Consider the following 25853-nt stretch of genomic DNA (forward strand, 5'->3'; position numbering starts at 1 on the left):
GAACACATTTTCCAAATAGTTTCCTCTTATCTGATTTCTTTCCCCTAAGATCATATTGCTAGACTAGTTCAGTGGGTGCCACAGAGATAAATTTAAAGAAAGTTTTAATTACTAATGCCCCTAAAAGAAGAGGAAAATGGGTTGTATTATGGGATATAATGTGACTTTTATCCAAAAATAACTGTTTTTCTTGTTATTTAGAATTTAACTTATGACCAAATATACAGGATAGTGGTAAGCATAGGCCCTGAGGCCTGGCTCTCTGGGTTATAACTGTGTCTCTGCAACTTCCTCACTGGACAGACAATTCAAAGTATGCCTCAGTTTCCTCAGCTGTGAAATGGTAATAATAATAGTCCCTGCCTCTTTGGGTTGTTGTAAGAATTAAATGGGTTAATTTATGTTAATCTCTTGGAACCATGCTAGCAAATATTTAGTCACTAAATATTTATAACAGTAACAGCAATAGCATCTAAGAATATTTCTTAATTTTACATTCTCAAAGGTTTTTCTTCTGTTTCTATTTCCCTGGCATCTCAAATACTAACATATTTCAAATTACTTCTTAGTTAGATTCTTCCATACCTGCAAGTACACGCACAAAATGCGCCTTCCTAAAGATTCCTAGAATTGTTAGTGTTTGAGTTGTACACATAAATCACGCGGCATATGCCTAGATCCTTATCTCAAACAGCCAATGGCAGAATTCTTAGAAAATGTTTTTCATAGATGGTTGGAGGGCTTTAATAGTTTTCACCTTCAAGTACAAAAGTTATCACAAAGATCACTAAAATAAAGGAGCAAAATGTGGTGTGAATTCGTGGATATCTTCATTGGAAAAAGAAAGCTGTCTACCCCAGTCAGTATCCCAAGCCCTTGCCCATTTTTCTACTGCAGTTACGTGCTCTGAAACTGCAGGTGGGTCTCTTCAAAGGCTTTCACTCTGTTTATTACAATAAGACATTTATTTTTATTGCAGTAAATCTGCGCCCCACAGGGCTTGCCTGAACCTCATGGAAAGTGAAAGTGAAGTTCACTCAGTCATGTCTGACTCTTTGCAACCCATGGACAATACAGTCCATGGAATTCTCCAGGCCCAGAATACTGGAGTAGGTAGCCTTTCCCTTCTCCAGGGCATCTTCCCAACCCAGGGATCAAACCCAGGTCTCCCACATTGTGGGGAGATTCTTTACCAGCTAAGCCACAAGGGAAGTCCAGAACCTCATGGAGTCACTAGCAATACTTGAGTAGATAAGGCAGGACTGTGTGGCCTCCTTGACCCATTCTTGCTAAGCTCAGAGCTGATCTTGGCCCGTTATATGTTAACATGCCAAAGACTAAAAGGGAGGACACAACCAGAAGAAAAGCGTAGAGAAGTGGCCTCCCTATAGATTTCTTCTTCCTGTTCCCTCTGAAGCAGGGTTCCTCAAAGTCAGCTGTACTGAAGGTTTGGAGCGGGTGACTTTTTCATGGCAGGCTCTCCTGTGCGCTGTAGAATGTTTACTCACGTCTCTGGCCTCAACTCACGAGTTTGCAATGTCACACACCCTCGTCCCTGTCACGTAGTGGCTGGTATCTGAATCCTAGTATGACATTCAGTTCAGTTCAGTCGCTCAGTCGTGTCCAACTCTTTGCGACCCCATGAACTGCAGCACACCAGGCCTCCCTGTCCATCACCAGCTCCCAGGGTCCACCCAAACCCATGTCCATCAAGTCAGTGATGCCATCCAACCATCTCATCCTCTGTCGTCCCCTTCTCCTCCTGCCATCAGCCTTTCCCAGCATCAGGGTCCTTTTAAATGAGTCAGCTCTTCGCATCAGGTGGCCAAAGTATTGGAGTTTCAGCTTCAACATCAGTCTTTCCAATGAACACCCAGGACTAGTCTCCTTTAGGATGGACTGGTTGGATCTACTTGCAGTCCAAGGGACTCTCAAGAGTCTTCTCCAACACCACAGTTCAAAAGCATCAATTCTTCGGCACTCAGTTTTCTTTATGGTCCAACTCTCACATCCATACATGACCACTGGAAAAACCGTAGTCTTGACTAGACAGACCTTTGCTGGCAAAGTAATGTCTCTGCTTTTTAATATGCTATCCAGATTGGTCATAACTTTCCTTCCAAGGAGTAAGCGTCTTTTAATTTCATGGCTGCAATCACCATCTGCAGTGATTTTGGAGCCCAGAAAAATAAAGTCAGCCACTGTTTCCACTGTTTCCCCATCTATTTGCCATGAAGTGATGGGTCCAGATGCCATGATCTTAGTTTTCCAAATGCTGAGCTTTAGGCAACATTTTCACTCTCCTCTTTCACTTTCATCAGAGGCTCTTTAGTTCTTCTTCACTTTCTGCCATAAGAGTGGTGTCATCTGCATATCTGAGGTTATTGATATTTCTCCCAGCAATCTTGATTCTAGCTTCTGCTTCCTCCAGCCCAGCGTTTCTCATGATGTACTCTGTATATAAGTTAAATAAGCTGGGTGACAACATACAGCCTTGACATACTCCTTTTCCAATTTGGAACCAGTCTGTTGTTCCATGTCCAGTTCTGACTGTTGCTTCCTGACCTGCATACAGATTTCTCAAGAGGCAGATCAGATGGTCTGGTATTGCCATGTCTTTAAGAATTTTCCACAGTTTATTGTGATCCACACAGTCAAAAGCTTTGGCATAGTCAATAAAGCAGAAATAGATGTTTTTCTGGAACTCTCTTGCTTTTTCGATGATCCAGCGGATCTTGGCAATTTGATCTCTGGTTTCTCTGCCTTTTCTAAAACCAGCGTGAACATCTGGAAGTTCTCGGTTCATGTATTGCTGAAGCCTAGTTTGGAGAATTTTGAGCATTACTTCACTAGCGTGTGAGATGAGTGCAATTGTGCGGTAGTTTGAGCATTCTTTGGCATTGCCTTTCTTTTGGATTGGAATGAAAACTGACCTTTTCCAGTCCTGTGGCCACTGCTGAGTTTCCCAAATTTGCTGGCATATTGAGTGCAGCACTTTCACAGCATCATCTTTCAGGATTTGAAATAGCTCAACTGGAATTCCATCACCTACACTAGCTTTGTTTGTAGTTATGCTTCCTAAGGCCCAGCTGACTTCGCGTTCCAGGATGTCTGGCTCTAGGTGAGTGATCACACCATCGTGATTATCTGGGTCGTGAAGATCTTTTTTGTACAGTTCTTCTGTGTATTCTTGCCATCTCTTTGTATTATCTTCTGCTTCTGTTAGGTCCATACAATTTCTGTCCTTTATTGAGCCCATCTTTGCATGAAATGTTCCCTTGGTATCTCTAATTTTCTTGAAGAGATCTCTAGTCTTTCCCATTCTATTGTTTTCCTCTCTTTCTTTGCATTGATCACTGAGGAAGGCTTTCTTAACTCTCCTTGGTATTCTTTGGAACTCTGCATTAAAATGGGTATATCTTTCCCTTTCTCCTTTGCGTTTTGCTTCCCTTCTTTTCACAGCTATTTGTAAAACCTCCTCAGGCAGGCATTTTGCTTTTTTGCATTTCTTTTCCTTGGAGAGGATCTTGATTCCTGTCTCCTGTACAATGTCACGAACCTTTGTCCATAGTTCATCAGGCACTGTGTCTATCAGATCTAGTCCCTTAAATCTATTTCTCACTTCCACTAGTCATAATGGATTTGATTTAGGTCATACCTGAATGGTCTAGTGGTTTTCCCTACTTTCTTCAGTTTCAGTCTGAATTTGGCAATAACGAGTTCATGATCTGAGCCACAGTCACCTCCTGGTCTTGTTTTTGCTGACTGTATAGAGCTTCTCCATCTTTGGCTACAAAGAATATAATCAATCTGATTTCAGTGTCAACCATCTGGTGATGTCCATGTGTAGAATCTTCTCTTGTGTTGTTGGAAGAGGGTATTTGCTATGACCAGTGCATTCTCTTGGCAGAACTCTATTAGCCTTTGCCCTGCTTCATTCTGTACTCCAAGGCCAAATTTGCCTGTTACTCCAGGTGTTTCTTGACTTCCTACTTTTGCATTCCAGTCCCCTATAATGAAAAGGACATCTTTTTTGGGTGTTAGTTCTAGAAGGTCTTGTTGGTTTTCATAGAACCATTCAACTTCAGCTTCTTCATCGTTACTGGTTCGGGCATAGACTTGGATTACCATGATATTGAATGGTTTGCCTTGGAAACGAACAATCATTCTGTCATTTTTGAGATTGCATCCAAGTACTGCATTTCAGACTCTTTTGTTGACTATGATGGCTACTCCATTTCTTCTAAGGGATTCCTACCCACAGTAGTAGATATAATGGTCATCTGAGTTAAATTCACCCATTCCAGTCCGTCTTAGTTCACTGATTCCTAGAATGTCGATGTTCACTCTTGTCATCTCCTGTTTGACCACTTCCAATTTGCCTTGATTCATGGACCTAACATTCCATGTTCCTGTACAATATTGCTCTTTATAGCATCGAACCCTGCTTCCATCACCAGTCCCATTCACAACTGGGTTTTGTTTTTGCTTTGGCTCCATCCCTTCATTCTTTCTGGAGTTATTTCTCCACTGATCTCCAGTAGCATATTGGGCACCTACCGACCTGGGGAGTTCATCTTTCAGTGTCCTATCTTTTTGCCTTTTCATACTTTTCATTATGGAGTCTATTTTAATATGAACTGCCAAGATGGAATGAGCTGCATGTTACCTTTTTGTACCTTAGAATATTTTTTTTGCATAAATTGTTGAATCAAATTTAGAACCCAAATTTTCACTGAACCTACATTCATTTCAATATTGAGAGAAAATGCACTAGTTTTTCAGTGTTTTTTAATTGATATTTTATGTTTATTCTTATGAAAAGTCATATGAAAAAGGAGCCCCTGTATGAAAAATATAATCACATGTATTTATATTTTTCATATTATTTTGCTGTTTACCTGAGTATTTCTCTTGGAAGTACTACTGTTGGCTAATACAGCTATGAGCTATAGTTAGTTCATACTTTTTTAGAATTTTTCCTTTGATTTTCATTAACTTATGAATATTCTGCAGAGAAATGCAACTGAAGAGTTGATTGATAATCATCAGATTTGGGCAGATTTTACATAACAACTCTACTAGTAAAGCCTAACTTTTATTTAGTGTTTATTTTGTGTTAAATGTAACTCTTTGCTACATTATTTTCATGTAATCCTCAGTGGTATGAATGTATTAAATATTCATGTTCATAATTTTCCCCGTGTTATTTTTTTGAACATTAAGCCTAGTATTTAATTTTTCAGTGGAGTATAATTGTTTTGCAATGTTGTGCTAATTTCTGTTGTACAGCAACATGAATCAGCTATATGTACACATATACTCCCTCCCTCCCTCCCTCCCACCCATCCCACCCCTCTAGGTCATCACATCTCTGAGCTGAATTCCCTGTGCTATATAGCAGGTTGCCACTAGGTATCTATTTTGCACATGGTAGTGTACTCTTGCCTGGAAAATCCCATGGACGGAGGAGCCTGATGGGCTGCTGTCCATGGGGTCTCTAAGAGTCGGAAACAACTAAGCGACTTCACTTTCACCTTTCACTTTCATGCACTGGAGAAGGAAATCTCAACCCACTCCAGTGTTCTTGCCTGGAGAGTCCCAGGGACGGGGGAGCCTGGTGGGCTGCCGTCTATGGGGTCGCACAGAGTCGGACACGACTGAAGTGACTTAGCAGCAGCAGCAGCGGTGTATATATATGTCAGTGCTACTCTCTTGTTACTCTTTTTAATTGTCCATTATCCTATCCTCTTGTTCACTCAGTGTTTGGGGAATATCTTCTAGTTGAATGTTTGTCTGACAATAAGTGTTTATTAATAGGTTCAAAACTTTGCTAGACTTTTTGGTAAAAATGTTGTTTAGTCACTAACTCATGTCCAACTCTTTTGTGACCCCGTGGACTGCCTGCCAGGCTCCTTTCTCCATGGGATTTCCCAAGCATGAATACTAGAGTGGGTTGCCATTTCCTTCTCCAGGGCATCTTCCCAATCCAGGGATCAAACCTGTGTCTCCTGCATTGGCAGGAGGATTCTTTACCATTGAGCCATCAAGGAAGCCCAATAAAAATGTTACAAATAATATAGAGAAGAAGGGGAAATCTGGTTGAGACCATGTGACCTAGAAACTCGAGATAACTAAGATTACGCTATTATATGACATGTAATGAAGTGTAGATTGTGTGGTGGTGAGGTATAGGAATTCAGAATTAGGAAAGGTTATTTAGACCCGACAGTAGTTAGTGAAGCTCTGTGGTCAGTGGATTCTTATCTCAACTTCAAAGGAAGTTAAGATTTGGTTTGGTTGGTGATTGGTCAGTGATCAGCAGATGGCATTCTAGGTGAAAGGACAAGCAAGAGACAGTCCTCAAGGTGAGAAAAAGCTTCCAGAGTAACAAATACAATTGATCCAAGTTTTTGAAAATTTCCTGTGATTCTGACATGATTTTTACACATTTTTAGGAAAAGAATATTGATTGTATTCTCATTGTTTTCTGACCTAAAATAAGAGAATGTGAGAGTATTTCTGAGGTTGGAGAGACCTCAGGTATAAAAGTCTGTACTCTGAGTATTCATTTGGCATTTGTGTTGTCCATGATTCCAGAGATAGAAGAAAAGTAAAAAGGTGGTGTTTTTCATATTTATTTCCTTAATTCAAAATTTATTACACCATGCTTTGCCCTACAAAAGATTACAATGGAAACTTGCAAACTGGTATGTATTTTGCTTGTTGGTAGTGAATATTTCTGGATAACTTTCCCACACTGGAATTCTTTATTTCACTGGTTCTCAGACTTATTTTCTTCTGCTTCTTTCTAGCTATTTATTCTCTTCTTCTAGGTTTCCGTCTTATATAGTCTCATAATCTCTCATTACATAGAATAGGTATTCTAAGGAGGTGTTAGGCCTGGGGAAAATTGGGTTTGAGAGTCCAGGAGTGGTGTGTGGATCATATATGGTTTGAAAGTTCCCCTCAGAAATATTGGTATCACCCCTTCACTGTACCCTTTGCTATAAAAGAATTTTTATACACATTTTTATTTCTATATCTCCATTGATATTTTTCTGGAGTATGATTAATATATTAGATTATTAATGAATTCAAATAAACTATCTTCAGTATCTTAACTGGAAACTTTTTAAAAATTCCTCTCTCTTTTTATAATTTTGTGTTTTAGATCCGCAAATCCAGTACTGAGGGATCTATTTGGACCCACAGGGCACCACGCCCAGAGCTGTCTGAGGGCATTCCTCAGGTCAGCCTGCAGCTAAATCGGAGAAAATCCTGCTGGGATGACATGAGTTCAGCAGAGGATGCTAATGCTGCCAAGTTGCTGTCCAGGTTAGCATGTTTCTTTTGTGTATGTGTCATGTATGCCATCATCTGTGCTAATGTACACACCTCATATGTAGGTGTGTTTACACATATCCACCACCAGGGTCATCATGATACAGATCAGTGAGTGAGTGAGTGAGTGAAGTCGCTCAGTCGTGTCCAATCAGTAAAACTGTTTAAAATTTACCGTAACTTTTGAAAATGTTCTGACTAGTAGTTCTTATCACAGAAGCATTCCTGGTTTGTTATATTTTATTTTTTGGATTAAAACAAATTAGTCAGTCAGTCAGCCTATGCTAGCCTCACATTAAATGTTGGAAGAGTTATTTTTTTGGATGCCTTTTCATAGTATGTTCAGTGGCCAATGTTATCTGCAGTTAAAGGGGATTTCACAGTTGTTACTAGAACCAACTCTCACTAACACATTTTGAATATTGCCTTTTAAGCATTAGGTTGCTTGTTAAACCTAAAAGCAAACTTTATTGATATGCTTGAGGAAAAAGGCATATGATTTTCTTAAAATAGGTAAAATGGGGTCTGAATCTTATTTATTTCTAACATATAGAATTTTTCCTTTTAAAAGTTTTTCATCTTTTTTTGTAACTTAAAACCTATTTCTATAATTTAAAAAAATCATTACAATAAATTTCACTAAAAACAAAATGTAAATCCTTTCTATGTCTTTGAAGTAACAGAATAGATAGTGTGCCAATTTTTATTTCAAAAATGAACTTATGAAGCTGTTTTCATTTGCAGTTGCTTTCTAGAACAAGTTATTGTTTAGTTCATAAATTTGAACCAGGGAAAAATGTGTGTGTGTGTTCTGTACACATACACACAGGTTCTCTTGGAGAAGGAAATGGCAGCCCACTCCAGTATTCTTGCCTGGAAAATCCCATGGACAGAGGATCCTGGTAGGCTACAGTCCATGGGGTCGCTAAGAGTCAGACACGACTGAAGCGATTTAGCAGCAACAGGTTTCTCTAAATTTTTTCTTAGGAGAGTTTCCATTTTTCTCCTTAACAGTTTATTGGTTGCCTCGGTATTAACCACAGAGTGGGGTAGTGTGTATTAAGTATATTGTATGCCCTTATTCTCTAAATACAGCATTCATTTTGGTTTACCAACTTTTTTCCAAGGAATTGTCAAGAAACATTTCATCAATCATAGTATTGATTTATTTTTTAGTTGCTCCTACTAAAGAAAAAAAATGGGGGCAATTCAGCAAAATCTATTTTTGTTAGCCCTATCTGATAAGCTTGATTGACTTTACAAAGCAGTGAATAAAGTCATTCTGTTTGCACTTATTAAAATCATTGCAACATACATAACAGTTTGATCTTCAACAAAATTACAGTATCAGTTAACAACAAAGATAACACTAGGAAAGAACCTTTGGTACTGAAATGTCCAGAATGAGGAAGTGTCTGTCCTGTGATTTTTCAACAATAAGTTTGATTTCTAGAGCTTTGAGAGTTGGTTTTTGGCTAACAGCGTGTTCTTGATAACTTGAAATTTTTAGAGTTTAGACCTTGTTCAGTAATTTTTCCCAGGTTGGCTGACTTTGATCATTTTTCTTCTTAGTTTCAAATCTTAAACATAGCCCCATTGCTTCTTGAGATGTAACAGAAGTGTGAATTTTAATCAGCAAGTGTTCATTATTTTTCTACTCTTCAGATAGTGGCAGTAAAAATAAAAGCATAAGGGAGTAATACACTTTAAAATGTGATGTCTTGAGAGTTCAGAGAGTTCACTATCATTGCTTATTGACTGACTTCTATCTCAAAAAATTATTTATTTATATGAATAACATTTTTCTGTATTTCTGTAATTGTCTAAAATTGGCTTTGAGGATGTTCAGTTCAGTTCAGTTGTTCAGTCATGTCTGACTCTTTGCAACCCTGTGGACTGCAGCACGCCAGGCCTCCCTGTCCATCACCAATTCCCAGAGTTTACTCAAACTCATGTCCATTGAGTCGGTGATGCCATCCAACCATCTCATCCTCTGTCAACCCCTTCTCCATCTGCCTTCAATCTTTCCCAGCATCAGGGTCTTTTCAAATGAGTCAGTTCTTTGCATCAGGTGGCTAAAGTATTGGAGCTTCAGCATCAGTCCTTCCAATGAATATTCAGGACTGATTTCCTTCAGGATGGACTGGTTGGATCTCCTTGCAGTCCAAGGGACTTTCAAGAGTCTTCTCCAACACCACAGTTCAAATCATATAGAAAACAATCATTTTTCTAGTCTTCATAGAATCTTTCTCTCATAATTAGAATGGCTTGAGAAAAACTTAGGAATACACTTTCTCTTGATTTTGTTAGAGCTCAGTGGAGCTGTTTTATACTGAATTCCCAGGCAAAGACAGGTGCTTAGTGATAGGTTCACCTCATTCAGGAAAGACATTTAGCTAGTCCATTTATATCATCTAAAACTGACAGCAGCAATTCCTAAAATATTGTCAAGAATTCTTTCTCTTTTTTGTAATGCAGATGCATGCATTACCAAAATTCACAGTTCTGGAAAGCATAACCTCTATTCTGACATGCCAACTTTGAAAGAATAAATGTCGTCATTCTCCACGTTGTAAGTACAGTGCCTAAGTTTGGCAGGTCGGAGGCACACACAGAAATGGGGATGTTGTTGGACAGGTGCATCCCTTAAGCAAGGCTGGAACATTCCAGTTCTTCTCCCTACATGGTAGTAATCTTATTTTTCTCCTTTTAAAAATATCAAGGACAGTATTTGTTTTGTCATTTACACAAGAACTAAACTGTAAGTATTAACTTGTATGTTAGTAAACAGGCTGTTTAAAAATTCTCCTGGAAGAGAAAGTCACACATCCAGCCTAAAAAGAGAAAGGAAAAATACATAGTATATGTAAAGTTTAAGATGTTAAAATGATTTAACGTTTCAGGGATAGCTATATTATTATCTATTTCAACATGTGACATAGATAAATGATCATTTTTCATGTTTCTCACACTGTACTTACTATATTATTTTCAGAATTTAATTTTAGAACTTAAGAGGATTAATATTTTTAGTCTTTTAGATTTTTAACAATATTTATTGTAATGTTTTATTTGAAAGGTTATGCATTTCCTTGAACGTGTGATTTTTCTTAAAGACCAAAAAAAATTTCTAGTTTTGTTCTGTAAAGTAAAAGTGTAGAGTCAAGAAACTATATGTATATTGCATGATTCCCTTTAAATGAGATGGCCAGAAAAGGCAAATTCATAGAAACAGATTTATGATTGTCTAGGGGTTGGGAGCCAGGAGGGGACTGTGACTGTATGGGAGAGTAGCTATACATGCCTAGAGGGGTGTTATTTAAGTCAGTGAAAATGTTCTGAAACTCTTCCATGGTGATAACTACACCACTTGGTAAAATTAATAAAAATCATTGAACTGTGTACTTGAAAAGGTAGATTTTATGATATGTAAAATACATTTCAGTAACATTGTTTTGAATAATACAAATGACCCACCTCCCAGAATATTGGAAATAAAAGCAAAACTAAACAAATGGGACCTAATGAAACTTAAAAGCTTTTGCACTACAAAGGAAACTATAAGTAAGGTGAAAAGACAGCCCTCAGATTGGGAGAAAATAATAGCAAATGAAGAAACAGACAAAGGATTAATCTCAAAAATATACAAGCAACTCCTGCAGCTCAATTCCAGAAAAATAAATGACCCAATCAAAAAATGGGCCAAAGAACTAAACAGACATTTCTCCAAAGAAGACATACAGATAGCTAACAAACACATGAAAAGATGCTCAACATCACTCATTATTAGAGAAATGCAAATCAAAACCACAATGAGGTACCATTACACGCCAGTCAGGATGGCTGCTATCCAAAAGTCTACAAGCAATAAATGCTGGAGAGGGTGTGGAGAAAAGGGAACCCTCTTACACTGTTGGTGGGAATGCAAACTAGTACAGCCGCTATGGAAAACAGTGTGGAGATTTCTTAAAAAACTGGAAATAGAACTGCCATATGACCCAGCAATCCCACTTCTGGGCATACACACTGAGGAAACCAGATCTGAAAGAGACACGTGCACCCCAATGTTCATCGCAGCACTGTTTATAATAGCCAGGACATGGAAGCAACCTAGATGCCCATCAGCAGATGAATGGATAAGGAAGCTGTGGTACATATACACCATGGAATATTACTCAGCCGTTAAAAAGAATTCATTTGAACCAGTCCTAATGAGATGGATGAAACTGGAGTCCATTATACAGAGTGAAGTAAGCCAGAAAGATAAAGAACATTACAGCATACTAACACATATATATGGAATTTAGAAAGATGGTAACGATAACCCTATATGCAAAACAGAAAAAGAGACACAGAAATACAGAACAGACTTTTGAACTCTGTGGGAGAAGGTGAGGGTGGGATATTTCAAAAGAACAGCATGTATACTATCTATGGTGAAACAGATCACCAGCCCAGGTGGGATGCATGTGACAAGTGCTCAGGCCTGGTGCACTGGGAAGACCCAGAGGAATCGGGTGGAGAGGGAGGTGGGAGGGGGGATCGGGATGGGGAATAAGTGTAAATCTATGGCTGATTCATATCAATGTATGACAAAACCCACTGAAATGTTGTGAAGTAATTAGCCTCCAACTAATAAAATAAATAAATAAATAAATAAAAAGAAAAATACAAATACAAAAAAAAATTGGATTGAGGAGATGTGGATGTGTTTTAACAAGAAATGAAACACATGAAAAGATGCTCAATGTTGCTCATTTTTAGAGAAATGCAAATGAAAACTACAATGAGGTATCACTGCACACTGGTCAGAATGGCCATCATCAAAAAGTCTACAAACCATAAATGCTGAAGAGGCTGTGGAGAAAAGGGAACCCTCTAACACTGTTGGTCAGAATGCAAATTGATAGAGCCACTATGGAGAACAGTATGGAGATGGCTTAAAAAAACTAGAATAAAACTGCCATATGATTCAGCAATCCCACTCCTGGGCATATACCCGAGGAAACCATAATTGAAATGACCTGGCTTTACTTCTGCTTCACTGAAATCCGAGAGGCAATTCTGTCAGCCCAGGAACCCAACAGAAGAGTGTGTTTACCTGCCAAAACCAATCTACAAAGACCAGAAGACGTGTTTGCTCCTTCAAATGCACACATACCAATACATGGCTACACAGATCACAGAGAATCAGGCAGACATGATATCACAACAGGAAACTAGCAAAGCCCCAGTAACCAAACCAAATAAATGGAAATAGACCAGTTTTCTAAAAAGAATTTTTAAAATCATGTTTTAAAAGCTTATTGAGGTGCAAGAGAACATTGATAGACAACTAAATAAAATTTAAAAAAAAAACAGTGCTTAATAGATCAAGGAGTATAATAGAGAAATAGAAACCATGAAAGGAGTCAAACAGAAATCTTGGAGCTGAAGACTACAATGACAGAACCAAAAATTTGATAGAGAGGTTCAATAGTGCAGATTCAATTGTGAAGAATAAAGAATCAGCCAACTTGAAAATAGGTTATTTAGCTTTAGTTGTAGGAACAAAAATAAGCATGCAAAAGAGTGGCAAAATCATGCAAGACCTAGAGAACAGCATTAAACAAATGAATATACATGACTTAGAAGTCCAAACAGGAGAAAGAGGAAGAAAGAAGAAAACTTATTTTAAAAATAATGGCTGAAAATTTTCTGAATCTTAAAGAGCATATGGATATCCAGATGAAAATAAAAGGACCCCGAACAAGGTTACTTTGGAACATGTTATACAAATTGTCAGAAGTTAAAGGCTGAAAGAGACTCTTGAAAGGAGTATGACCACATACAAAGCAACCCCATAAGGCTATAAGTGGATTTCTTGGCATGATCCTTGCAGGCCAGGAGGGAATAGGGTGATATATTTTTCTTGTGAAAGAAAAATTTGCCAACCAGGAATACTCTGTCAGACAAAACTGTCCTAAAGAAAAAGGGTTAAAATATTCAGTTATAAGATAAGTAAGTTCTGGGCATCTAATGCTCTGCATGATGATGGTAGTTAACAGTACTGTGTTGTATACTTGAAATTTGCTAAGTCAATCTTAATTGGCCTCACCAGAAAAACTAAATTGTAGCTGTGAGATGATGGATATGTCAATTTGCCTGTTTGTGGTAATCAGCTTACAATGTGTACATACATCAAATCATCACACTTATATACCTTAAAGATATATAATTTGTATTTGTCAATTATACCTCAGTAATGTTAGAAAAAATTACATAGCATGCATGTAATATTTTCTTCTACATTACAGTTTTGTCAGGTGACCCTGTAAAAATATTTCAGATCTGAAAAGTAACCTAGGATGAAGAAACCATGATTCTGAAAAGGTTGTTCATTTAACAGATATTTATTGAGTTAGGTGAATTACTGAAGACCACCTAGTTAATTGACAGGCTGAGATTAATATATGTCTTCTGATTGTTTTGCAGTTATTTCACTCCTATCTTCTACCTTGATTTACTTCACCTTTCATGTCTTTATACTTCTTTCTTCAACCTGATTGTGACTTTCTGAATTAAAGGGACTGAGTCTTGTTAGTTGGTTTTTGTTTTTTTTTTTTTCACATTCATGATAGTACCTACTAGTCATACACTTAGCCGATCCTGCTATAGTCATTATTCTTATAATATTATTACAGGTGCTCAATTTGAATTTAAATTCTACAGTCTTTATCTTGACTGACTCAAACTTCTCTGAGATTGAGGTCTGATTCTAAAATGGTAGAATTTTATGTGTCAGTTCTGTTTCTTGTGGTCCTTGGAAAGTGTTCCTTGGGAAAGGTTCCCAAGGGAACCCTGTATTGCCCACTCTTGAAGATGCCACAGAATTCCAGACAGCTGTACTCTCTCATCATCCTAACTCTCTGCACTGTCTTCCCATGGGATGGGTCTCTGGCCCTGATGTTGCATTTCTGTCAGTGATATGCTGCTTATTTATGTAGAAGAAGTTCATTGTTTTATGAGGCTCATTACCTCTGTGTGCAGCTCTCCGCCCTTGTGGCAGAAATTGTGTCTTGTGATGTTTGCTAAATGATTCTTCATATTTTAGTCACATTACAATAATAGATCTCATAAGATTCAGACGTCTAATGATTAATAATGAATCAGTATTCAACAATATTAGCTGTACCCATTGTCCTTCAAGATATCTAATCTGTTAATTCTGGCAGTTAGCTATGGCTTTCTTCCCTTCTGAAGTCCAGCCAGCCCCAGAAAGCAGCCATAATTATCCTGTGTTTGTACTTCATAAAGGGCACTCCAATTACTTCCTGAATGTCTATCTGTATTCCCTGGAATGTTTCACTCTCTGCTACTTGGAAAAAATGTTTCAAAATGTTTAACTGACTAGTAAGGCTCAAATAAAATTAGGATTCTTAGCTACAAGATTCATAACCGTATCATGTACAGTGTAATTTGAAAAATTACCAAATATAAATGTGCTGCTGACTCGGCAAGGTTTCCTGCGATAAGTCCCATTTGAGAAAAGGAAAGTCTAAAAACCACTTTGTGAAAAGCATAGTGGTAAGCCTAACCACACAGTTCACTTACAGAGTTACTGTTTTCTGAAGTATTCAGGCTCCCTGGCCTTCATAACAAAGATTTATAGAAAAGTAGGTTTGAAATGTCCCCAAGGTCCCAGGCTGTATTAGAAAAAAATATCTACCTCTATTTCTAAAGATAGTTTTCTAATCTATTCTTCACCACCACTAGCTCCCATGATAAATATTCCAGGGTCATCTTATTTTTTTTGTGTGTGTGTGTGTGTACATTTATTTTTTTTTTTTAATTTTTTTTTTATTCTTTGAATCAGCCATGGATTTACATGTATTCCCAATCCCGATCCCCACTCCCACCTCCCTCTCCACCCGATTCCTCTGGGTCTTCCCAGTGCACCAGGCCGGAGCACTTGTCTCATGCATCCCACCTGGGCTGGTGATCTGTTTCACCATAGATAGTATACATGCTGTTCTTTTGAAATATCCCACCCTCACCTTCTCCCACAGAGTTCAAAAGTCTGTTCTGTATTTCTGTGTCTCTTTTTCTGTTTTGCATATAGGGTTATCGTTATTACCTTTCTAAATTCCATATATATGTGTTAGTATGCTGTAATGTTCTTTATCTTTCTGGCTTACTTCACTCTGTATAATGGGCTCCAGCTTCATCCATCTCATTAGGACTGGTTCAAATGAATTCTTTTTAATGGCTGAGTAATATTCCATGGTGTATATGTACCACAGCTTCCTTATCCATTCATCTGCTGATGGGCATCTAGGTTGCTTCCATGTCCTGGCTATTATAAACAGTGCTGCGATGAACATTGGGGTGGACGTGTCTCTTTCAGATCTGGTTTCCTCAGTGTGTATGCCCAGAAGTGGGATTGCTGGGTCATATGTCATCTTAGATAAACTCTCTCACATACATTGAATAACTATTAAACATATTTCTAGTATTTTTAATCTCCTTTTTTCCTATAATTTAAAATGAAAGTCTCTAATACTTCTCTAGTTATTTTGATGATTAAAAAAGCAATTTATTTATTCACCAAGTCTGCCACTCAATACAGTTGCTGTATTCAAATTTTTGCATTTCACTAGAATACAAATTTCAATTTGAATTTGTTTTTACTAAACTCTATTTGTAGTATGAGTGATTGGTGAGAGGGAAGGTAAGTAATGGTAAAGAAATTTATTATGTTTGCAGATCATTCTCAGTAGCATGTAAATCATCAGAGTATAACAGGACTGCTGTGGTCTTAGTTTAAATTATTTTAGTAATTCAAAGTCAACACTTTTTTTTAAGTTTTATTTATTTATTTACTTTACAATATTGTATTGGTTTTGCCATACATTGAGATGAATCCACCATGGGTGTACATGTGTTCCCCATCCTGAACCCCTCTCCCACCTCCCTCCCCATCCCATCCCTCTGGGTCATCCCAGTGCACCAGCCCCGAGCACCCTATATCATGCATCGAACCTGGACTGGTGATTCGTTTCATATATGATAATTTACATGTTTCAATGCCATTCTCCCATAACATCCCACCCTCACCTTCTCCCACAAAGTCCAAAAGACTGTTCTATACATGTGTCTCTTTTGCTGTCTCACATATAGGATTATCATTACCATCTTTCTAAATTCCATATATATGCATTAGTATACTGTATTGGTGTTTTTCTTTCTGCCTTACTTCTCTCTGTATAATAGGCTCCAGTTTCATCCACATCATTAAAACTGATTCAAATGTATTCCTTTTTAATGGCTGGGTAATATTCCATGGTGTATATGTACCACAGCTTTCTTATCCATTCGTCTGCTGATGGGCATCTAGGCTGCTCCCATGTCCTGGCTATTATAAACAGTGCTGCGATGAACATTGGGGTGCACGTGTCTCTTTCAGATCTGGTTTCCTCAGTGTGTATGCCCAGAAGTGGGATTGCTGGGTTGTGTGACAGTCAACAAACTCTTATTGGGCACATTCTTTGTACTGAACATTTTGCACTGGGTCCTGAGAAGTCAGAGAGAACTAGGGAACAGTCTCTAATCTTCAGGGGTCTCCTAGTCCATTAAGTGAGGGAAACTTATATATGGTTAACAATGGTATGAAATGCAGAAGGTTTAAAACTGACATAATAGATATGTTATAAAAGCAAAGAGGACTTCTCATTGAATAAATGTCAAGTCATTCAAGGCCTTTTAGAAATCCGGCTTATCCTATCTTCTTGACTTACTCTTTAACAGTTCTTTATTCTACTAAACCCAGGTTACATTGCAACCACATTATTCATATATCCCAGTGGTTCCACACATTTGTGTCTTTCTTAATGTGTTCTCTTTATCTGGAGCGTCCTTATTCCACTTTGTCAGTGGTCAATTTTCATCTCTTCTAGGAAGCTCCCATTAACCCTTGCCATTTCTTGTAAGTAGAATCACAGAATACATGTCCTTTTGGATCTACCTTCTTTCACTCATCATATGATTTAGTTCAGTTCAGTTTAGTCGCTCAGTTGTGTCCGACTCTTTGCAACCCCATGAATCGCAGCACGCCAGGCCTCCCTTTTCCATCACCAACTCCTGGAGTCTACCCAAATCCATGTCCATTGAGTCGGTGATGCCATCCAGCCATCTCATCCTCTGTCATCCCCTTCTCCTCCTGCCCCCAGTCCTTCCCAGCATCAGGGTCTTTTCCATTGAGTCAACTCTTTGTATGAGGTGGCCAAAGTATTGGAGTTTCAGCTTCAGCATCAGTCCTTCCAATGAACATCCAGGACTGATCTCCTTTAGGATGGACTGGTTGGATCTCCTTGCAGTCCAAGGGATTCTTGAGAGTCTTCTCCAACACCACAGTTCAAAAACATCAATTCTTTGGTGCTCAGCTTTCTTCACCTTCCAAATCTCACATCCATACATGGCCACTGGAAAAATCATAGCCTTGACTAGACAGACCTTTGTTGGCAAAGTAATGTCTCTGCTTTTAAATATGCTATCCAGGTTGGTCATAACTTTCCTTCCAAGGAGTAAGCGTCTTTTAATTTCATGGCTGCAGTCACCATCTGCAGTGATTTTGGAGCCCAGAAAAATAAAGTCTGACACTGTTTCCACTGTTTCCCATCTATTTCCCATGAAGTGATGGGACCAGATGCCATGATCTTTGTTTTCTGAATGTTGAGCTTTAAGCCAGCTTTTTCACTCTCCTTCACTTTCATCAAGAGGCTTTTTAGTTCCTCTTCACTTTCTGCCATAAGGGTGGTGTCATCTGCATATCTGAGGTTATTGATATTTCTCTGGGCAATCTTGATTCCAGCTTGTGCTTCTTCCAGTCCAGCATTTCTCATGATGTACTCTGCATATAAGTTAAATAAGCAGGGTGACAATATACAGCCTTGACGTACTCCTTTTCCTTTTTGGAAGCAGTCTGTTTTTTCATGTCCAGATCTGACTGTTGCTTCCTGACCTGCATACAGGTTTCTCAAGGGACAGGTCAGGTGGTCTGGTATTCCCATCTCTTTCAGAATTTTCCACAGTTTATTGTGATCCACACAGTCAAAAGCTTTGGCATAGTCAATAAAGCAGAAATAGATGTTTTTCTGGAACTCTCTTGCTTTTTCGATGATCCAGCGGATCTTGGCAGTTTGATCTCTGGTTCCTCTGCCTTTTCTAAAACCAGCGTGAACATCTGGAAGTTCTCGGTTCATGTATTGCTAAAGCCTGGCTTGGAGAATTTTGAGCGTTACTTTGCTAGCGTGTGAGATGAGTGCAACTCATCTTTGCGCATTCTTTGGCATTGCCTTTCTTTGGGATTGGAATGAAAACTAACCTTTTCCAGTCCTGTGGCCATTGCTGAGTTTCCCAAATTTGCTGGCATATTGAGTGCAGCACTTTCACAGCATCATCTTTCAGGATTTGAAATAGCTCAACTGGAATTCCATCACCTACACTAGCTTTGTTCATAGTGATGCTTCGTAAGGCCCACCTGGCTTCACTTTCCAGGATGTCTGGCTCTAGGTGAGTGATCACACCATCGTGATTATCTGGGTCATGAAGATCTTTTTAGTACAGTTCTTCTGTGTATTCTTGCCACCTCTTCTTAATATCTTCTGCTTCTGTTAGGTCCATACAATTTCTGTCCTTTATTGAGCCCATTTTTGCATGAAATGTTCCCTTGGTATCTCTAATTTTCTTGAAGAGATCTCTAGTCTTTCCCATTCTGTTGTTTTCCTCTATTTCTTTGCATTGATTGCTGAGGAAGGCTTTTTTTTATCTTTCCTTGCTATTCTTTGGAACTCTACATTCAGATGGGAATATCTTTCCTTTTCTCCTTTGCTTTTTGCTTCTGTTCTTTTCACACATAAGAGAAAGCCAAGTAAGACGGTAGGTGTTGTGAGAAGGCATCAGAGGGCAAACACACTGAAACCATAATCACAGAAAACTAGCCAAGCTGATCACACGGAACACAGCCTTGTCTAACTCAGTGAAACTAAATCATGCCATGTGGGGCTACCCAAGACGGACAGGTCATGGTGGAGAGGTCTGACAGAATGTGGTCCACTGGAGAAGGGAATGGCAAACCACTTCAGTATTCTTGCCTTGAGCACCCCATGAACAGTATGAGAAGGCGAAATGATAGTGTACTGAAAGAGGAACTCCCCAGGTCGGTAGGTGCCCAATATGCTACTGGAGATCAGTGGAGAAATAACTCCAGAAAGAATGAAGGGATGGAGCCAAAGCAAAAACAGTACCCAGTTTTGGATGTGACTGGTGATAGAAGCAAGGTCCAATGCTGTAAAGAGCAATATTGCATAGGAACATGGAATGTTAGGTCCATGAATCAAGGCAAATTGGAAATGGTCAAACAGGAGATGGCAAGAGTGAATGTTGACATTCTAGGAATCAGTGAACTAAGATGAACTGGAATGGGTGAATTTACCTCTGATGACTATTATATCTACTACTGTGGGTAGGAATCCCTTAGAAGAAATGGAGTAGCCATCATGGTCAGAAAAAGAGTCCGAAATGCAGTACTTGGATGCAATTTCAAAAATGACAGAATGATCTCTGTTCATTTCCAAGGCAAACCATTCAATATCATGGTAATCCAAGCCTATGCCCCAAGCAGTAACACTGAAGAAGCTGAACTTGAATGGTTCTATGAAGACCTACAAGACCTTTTAGAACTAACACTCAAAAAAGATGTCCTTTTCATTATAGGGGACTGGAATGCAAAAGTAGGAAGTCAAGAAACACCTGGAGTAACAGGCAAATTTGGTCTTGGAGTATAGAATGAAGCAGGGCAAAGGCTAATAGAGTTTTGCCAAGGGAACGCACTGGTCATAGTAAACACCCTCTTCCAACAACACAAGAGAAGATTCTACACATGGACATCACCAGATGGTTGACACCGAAATCAGATTGATTATATTCTTTGTAGCCAAAGATGGAGAAGCTCTATACAGTCAGCAAAAACAAGACTGGGAGCTGACTGTGGCTCAGATCATGAACTCTTTATTGCCAAATTCTGACTTAAATTTAAGAAAGTAGGGAGAATCACTCGACCATTCTGGTATGACCTAAATCAAATCCATTATGATTATACAGTGGAAATGAGAAATAGACTTAAGGGGCTAGATCTGATAGAGTACCTGATGAACTATGGACAGGGTTTGTGACATTGTACAGGAGACAGGTATTAAGACCATCCCCATGGAAAAGAAATGCAAAAAAGTAAAATGGTGTCTGAGGAGGCCTTACAAATAGCTGTGAAAAGAAGAGAAGCGAAAAGCAATGGAGAAAATATGCTTTAGAGGTTCATTCATACGAATGAAATATCAGTATGTCATTCCTTTAATGACTTGAATAATATCCCAATGTATTAATATGTGTATACCACATTTTTAATTCATCAGTTGATGGACATTTGGGTTGCTTTTACTTTGGGGCTATTACAAATAATGCTAGTATGAATATGTGTGTGCAAGTCTTTCTCTGGACGTATTTTCAGTTCTCTTGAGTATATGCCTAGGGATGGAATTTCTGGATCATATGGTAAGTCTGTTTGATTTCTTGAGGAACTTATAAGTTGTTTCTCAAAGTGACTGCTTCATTTTGCATTCCCATCAGCAACGTATGATGTTTCCAGTTTCTTCACATCCTTACCAACACCTGTAATTGTCTTTTTATTGTAATCATTCTGATGGGTGTGAAATGGTCTCTCATTGTGGTTTTGGTTTGTGTTTCCCTAATGACTAATGATGTTGAGCACCTTTTCATGTGTTTGTTAGCCATTTGTATATCTTCTTTGGAGAAATGTCCATTCAAATTCCTTGTCCATTTTTAAAAATTGGGTTATTTGTCATTTGGAAGAATTCTTTATATGCTCTGAATACTAATCTTTATCAGGTATATGATTTTCAAATATTTTCTCATTCTGTAGTTTGTGTTTTCACTTTTTTGATAGTATCATTTGAGGGACCAAAGTTTTTTTGTTTTTATTGTCCAGTTAATCTATTTTTTCTTTTGTTGTTTATGATTTTGATGTCCTGTCCAAGAAACCTTTGCCTAATCCAAAAGCAAAGATTTACATCTTCTAAGAGTTTTATAGTTTTGCTCTTATATTTAGGTATTTCATTCCTTTTCAGTTAATTTTTAGATACGGTGTGAAGCACAGGTCCGGTTTCATTATTTCACATGTGGATATTCGTTTGCCCCACCACCAGTTGTTGAAAAGGTTATTCCTTTCCCATTAAGTTGTCTTTTTGGTTTCTTTGTCAAACATCTAATTCTGATGTTAGAATAACAAAAACAAAGCTAAACATAGTAGCTCTTCTCTCACCACATTTGTTTTCTGAAAACATGAACTTCGCTTTAGTAGAGAAATAAGCGTGGCTTAGATTTATATATCCAAAGATTTTGTCCTATTTCACACAGCAATTAAGAAAGACTGTTACCTCCCACCTCCCCAATCTACCAGTGTATCCACAGCCATACCCTTACACTCTGCCTTCCCTTCTTTCTCAGTGGGTGAACTGAACTTGTACCTCTCTGGGGTCAACCTTTGTGCTGGTACTCTGAACCCCAATCTCTCTCACTCACTCAAGGACTAAGTTAGAATAATCAGTTCCTTTCTCTGTGACATCAATTTCGCCCTTCCAGAGTTTTCCCATCAGCATAGAAGCATTTTATAATAGCTCTCAGTATTTTTTAATCCTCCCTAGGAACAATATCCCTCTTCATTTTTAGAGCTCTGGTAAAGGATTATATGTACTTGCTGTCTCCATAACCTTTCCTCCCATTTCTTTCTTCAACCCACACACCACTGAAATTGTGCTTGTCAAGAACACCAACAATCTCCATCTTGCCAAATCCAAAGGTCAGTCTACTGTTCTCATTTTACTCTTATTTCTTAGCAGGATTTGACTGAACTAATGACTGCTTTGAAGCACTTTCTTCGCTTTGCTTCTGCAATACTACACTGTCCTGATTTTCCTCACACCCTTTAATAGTCCTATTTGCAAAATCTGTCTTTTCCAGACCTCTCAAAGTTGGAACATGGAAAGGCTCAGTCCTATGACCTCTTCTCAAGCTGTGCTCATCGCGTGTACATTCATCCAGGTCCACAGTTTTGAATACCATCTTTAGGCCTATGACCTCCAAAATCATGCTTCCAGTTCCAAACTCTCAATATAATTATATTCCAAATTATTATATCCAGTTGATAGGACAAACTACTTAACCTTGGGGTACCCCCCAATGCAAAGTGAAAATGTGGAACCCTCTGTTAAAAATTGAGGATTTTAAGATGGCAGCAGCAGAGCGTAAAACCAGATATGGGGCTTTGTGTGCATGGTCCATGAGAAACTGCATATTTCATATGCCCATGAGGTCAGCCCTGCCTATTGGCTACCTGGTCAATGTACTTGGATGTTGAATGAACATATCACACTCAATCTATATAAAGCAAAACTCCTCATTTACACTTCTACCTAAAAAAAAGACAATCTCATTTCTGCCCAGGTTTTCCCCCATCTTAATAATTTGTACCATTTACCCAGTTGTGATCGGTCGCTTCAGTCATATCCAACTCTTTGCGATCCCATGAACTATAGCCCACCAGGCTCCTCTGAGCATGGGATTTTCCAAGCAATCATACTAGAGTGGGTTGCAGTTTCTTTTTCCAGGGGATCTTCCCAACCCAGGGATCAAACTTGTGTCTCTTTTGTCTCCTGCATTGGCAGGCAGGCTCTTTACCACTAGCGCCACCTGGGAAGCCCCACTAAATGCGTGGTAGACTTTAAAATTATTGTTTAATCACTAAGTTGTATCCGACTCTTTGTGACCCTCTGGACTATAGCTTGCTGTGTTCCTCTGTCCATGGGATTACCCAGGCAAGAACAGTGAAGTGGGTTGCCATTTATTTCCTTCTCCATTTCACCCAGTTACTGAGACCAAAAATTTGTTATTCCTCTATTTTTCTCAACCAATTCATCAGCAAGTTCTGTTGGCTCTACCTTTGAGGTATATGCTCAAACATCTGGCATCTAAATTTTCAGTCTCAAATCATCATCTCACAGATAATTTTTCATCACAAAGAGAAAACATTCTTTTACAGTGGAAAAATCTAGCAATCACTACTTGAATCATAAGAAGCATAACAATATTTTTGAGGAGTAGAAATGTTATAGAAATATTTTACTGGTTATTGAATGAAATGTAATGTTATAAAACAGTACATACTGCATAATCCTATATCTTTTATTGTAAAATATACATAAAATTTACCATTTCATCCATTTTTACATACATGGTTTGCTGGCATTAAACACTTTGCATTGTCCCATCTTTATGAAATTATATAAATTATATCTAAACAGAGAAAAATGAAAGGACATAGACTCATGTTAAATACTGGTTATGTAAGTAATGGGATTGTGTTTGACTTTTATATTCTTTTTTCTCTATTTTCTAAATCTTCTGTGTGAGTATAGATTATATAATTTGCAACAAGAGATAATGTCTGTTGTATTTTAAATAAAGGATGACAAATGTTTCAAGGGAGATATAGTAATTGTTAGATTTTAGACAAATCATATAGAGCTACAACTGAAGTGACTCTGGACTTAACACTTATTATGGCTTCACTCATTTAAGAGGATAAAATCCCTTGGGTGGTGGAATTGGAAAGAGCAGTGATAAGAAGCCCAAACAGGCTGAGTTTTATTTGGATGAGTGGATATGAGTTCAGAAGGGGGATTCCAGGCTAAGAGAAATGCCTGAACAGGAACAAATGAAGAGCAGAGCATATCTGTGGCCATGTGCAGTTCAGCCAACATGGACCTGCCATTCATGTGAAGGAGAGGGTAATAATAATATATGTGGATATGGAGAAGCAGAAGGGCCCTGTTGTGTGTGTGAATCAGTTCAGTTCAGTTCAGTCACGCAGTTGTGTCCGACTCTTTGCAACTCCACGGACTGCAGCATGCCAGGCTTCCCCGTCCATCACCAACTCCCAGAGCTTGCTCAAACTCATGTCCATCGAGTCAGTGATGCCATCCAACCATCTCATCCTTGTCATACCCTTTTGCTCCTGCCTTCAATCTTTTCAAGCATCGGGGTCTTTTCAAATGAGTCAGTTTGGAAAATCCCATGGTCAGAGGAGCCCGGCGGGCTATAGTTCATGGAATTGCAAAGAATTGGACATGGAAAAGAACAGGTGATGGTAGTGAACTCACCAAAAATGAGAGAGGCAATATTATCTCATTTAAGCTTCTCTTTGTAACAGAATATCCATTCAGTTATCATTTGGTTTGGCCAAACTCTACCATTTATCTGTTTCATATAGAGTGATTTGAAGTCTAGGCTAATATTTCTGAAGGTACTCATATTTGTCCAAGCATATTTTACTAGGTTGTTTCCAGACTTTTCAGATTGGATTATTTTGCAATTTAGAGTTCTCTTCCTCAAGCAACATTTTGGAAACTTATTATGGAATTAGAACTCACTTTTCAATTAATTTTTTTTTTAAATAATGAATTAACTGCATTGCCTATTTGGAGGAGACCATTGCTTTTATTAACTTTATGTATTTATTTATAGCTAATTTATTTGAAATATCTTTGTCCGACTCTATGTCTCCTTACTAAAATTCAATGAGGAAAAAGTTTTTGGATTTATTTATGAATTCTAATAATGCTCTACAGATGAATAGCACTAGAAAAAGAAGATATATGTGCAGTTATTTAATGCAGTGAGTCAGTTCTCTGAAGTTTTAAATTTAAAATAATTTTTTTTAATCAGATCCTTTAAAATGCTCTAGGGATGTTGACACTTTAGGGCACCACTACTGTGATTTTTTTTTAAATTTTTTTTTTATTGAGGTATGGTTGATTTACAGTGTTATACAGTTCAAGTGTACAATATAGCAATTCACATCTTTGTAGATTATTCTCCATTTAAAGTTGTTGTAAAATAGTGGCTATATTCCCTGTGCTGTATAATATTTCATTATAACTTATTTTATATATAACAGTTTGTACCTCTTAATCCCCTACTCCTATTTTGCCCTTCCCCCCTTTCCTCTCCCCGCAGGAAACCACTAATTTGTTCTCTGTATCTGTGAGTCTGTTTCTCTTTTGTTATATTAATTTGCTTTATTTGTGTGATTTTTTTTTAATGTAACCTATTATTGGTAGTACAAATGATCATTATTTCCTCTTATTTTCTTTCTTAATATTTCATTTATTCATTCATTAATTGCTTGAATGCAAAGCATCCTACTTTATGATAAAATAAATTAATTTTACCATCTAGTGTATTGCCATTGAGAGATTTTGCGCTCATGCTCAGTATTTTATGTCTCAGAAAGATGAAGAGTTTATGTCTGAGGGATACAGAATCCGCAGTGATTACCAATCAGTTACCGTATCACAGTAAATAATTTTGGCATTTCTCAAAGGGAGCCCCGCTGAAGT

The 25853-nt window shown here is 38.1% G+C and overlaps 1 protein-coding gene across 6 annotated transcripts in view; it reads left to right on the forward strand.

The window, feature by feature from the left end:
* FAM13A (family with sequence similarity 13 member A) overlaps positions 1 to 25853 on the forward strand; it is a 323915-nt gene that overhangs the window by 187729 nt on the left and 110333 nt on the right. For all 6 annotated transcript variants that reach the window (XM_043871497.1, XM_043871494.1, XM_043871499.1 and 3 more), the window contains one exon: positions 7175 to 7338. In XM_043871497.1, coding sequence (XP_043727432.1) covers positions 7175 to 7338 — 164 coding nt within the window. The remainder of the gene's footprint in view (positions 1 to 7174; positions 7339 to 25853) is intronic.

Source organism: Cervus elaphus, chromosome 17, assembly GCF_910594005.1.
Source record: "Cervus elaphus chromosome 17, mCerEla1.1, whole genome shotgun sequence".
NCBI lineage: Eukaryota > Metazoa > Chordata > Mammalia > Artiodactyla > Cervidae > Cervus > Cervus elaphus.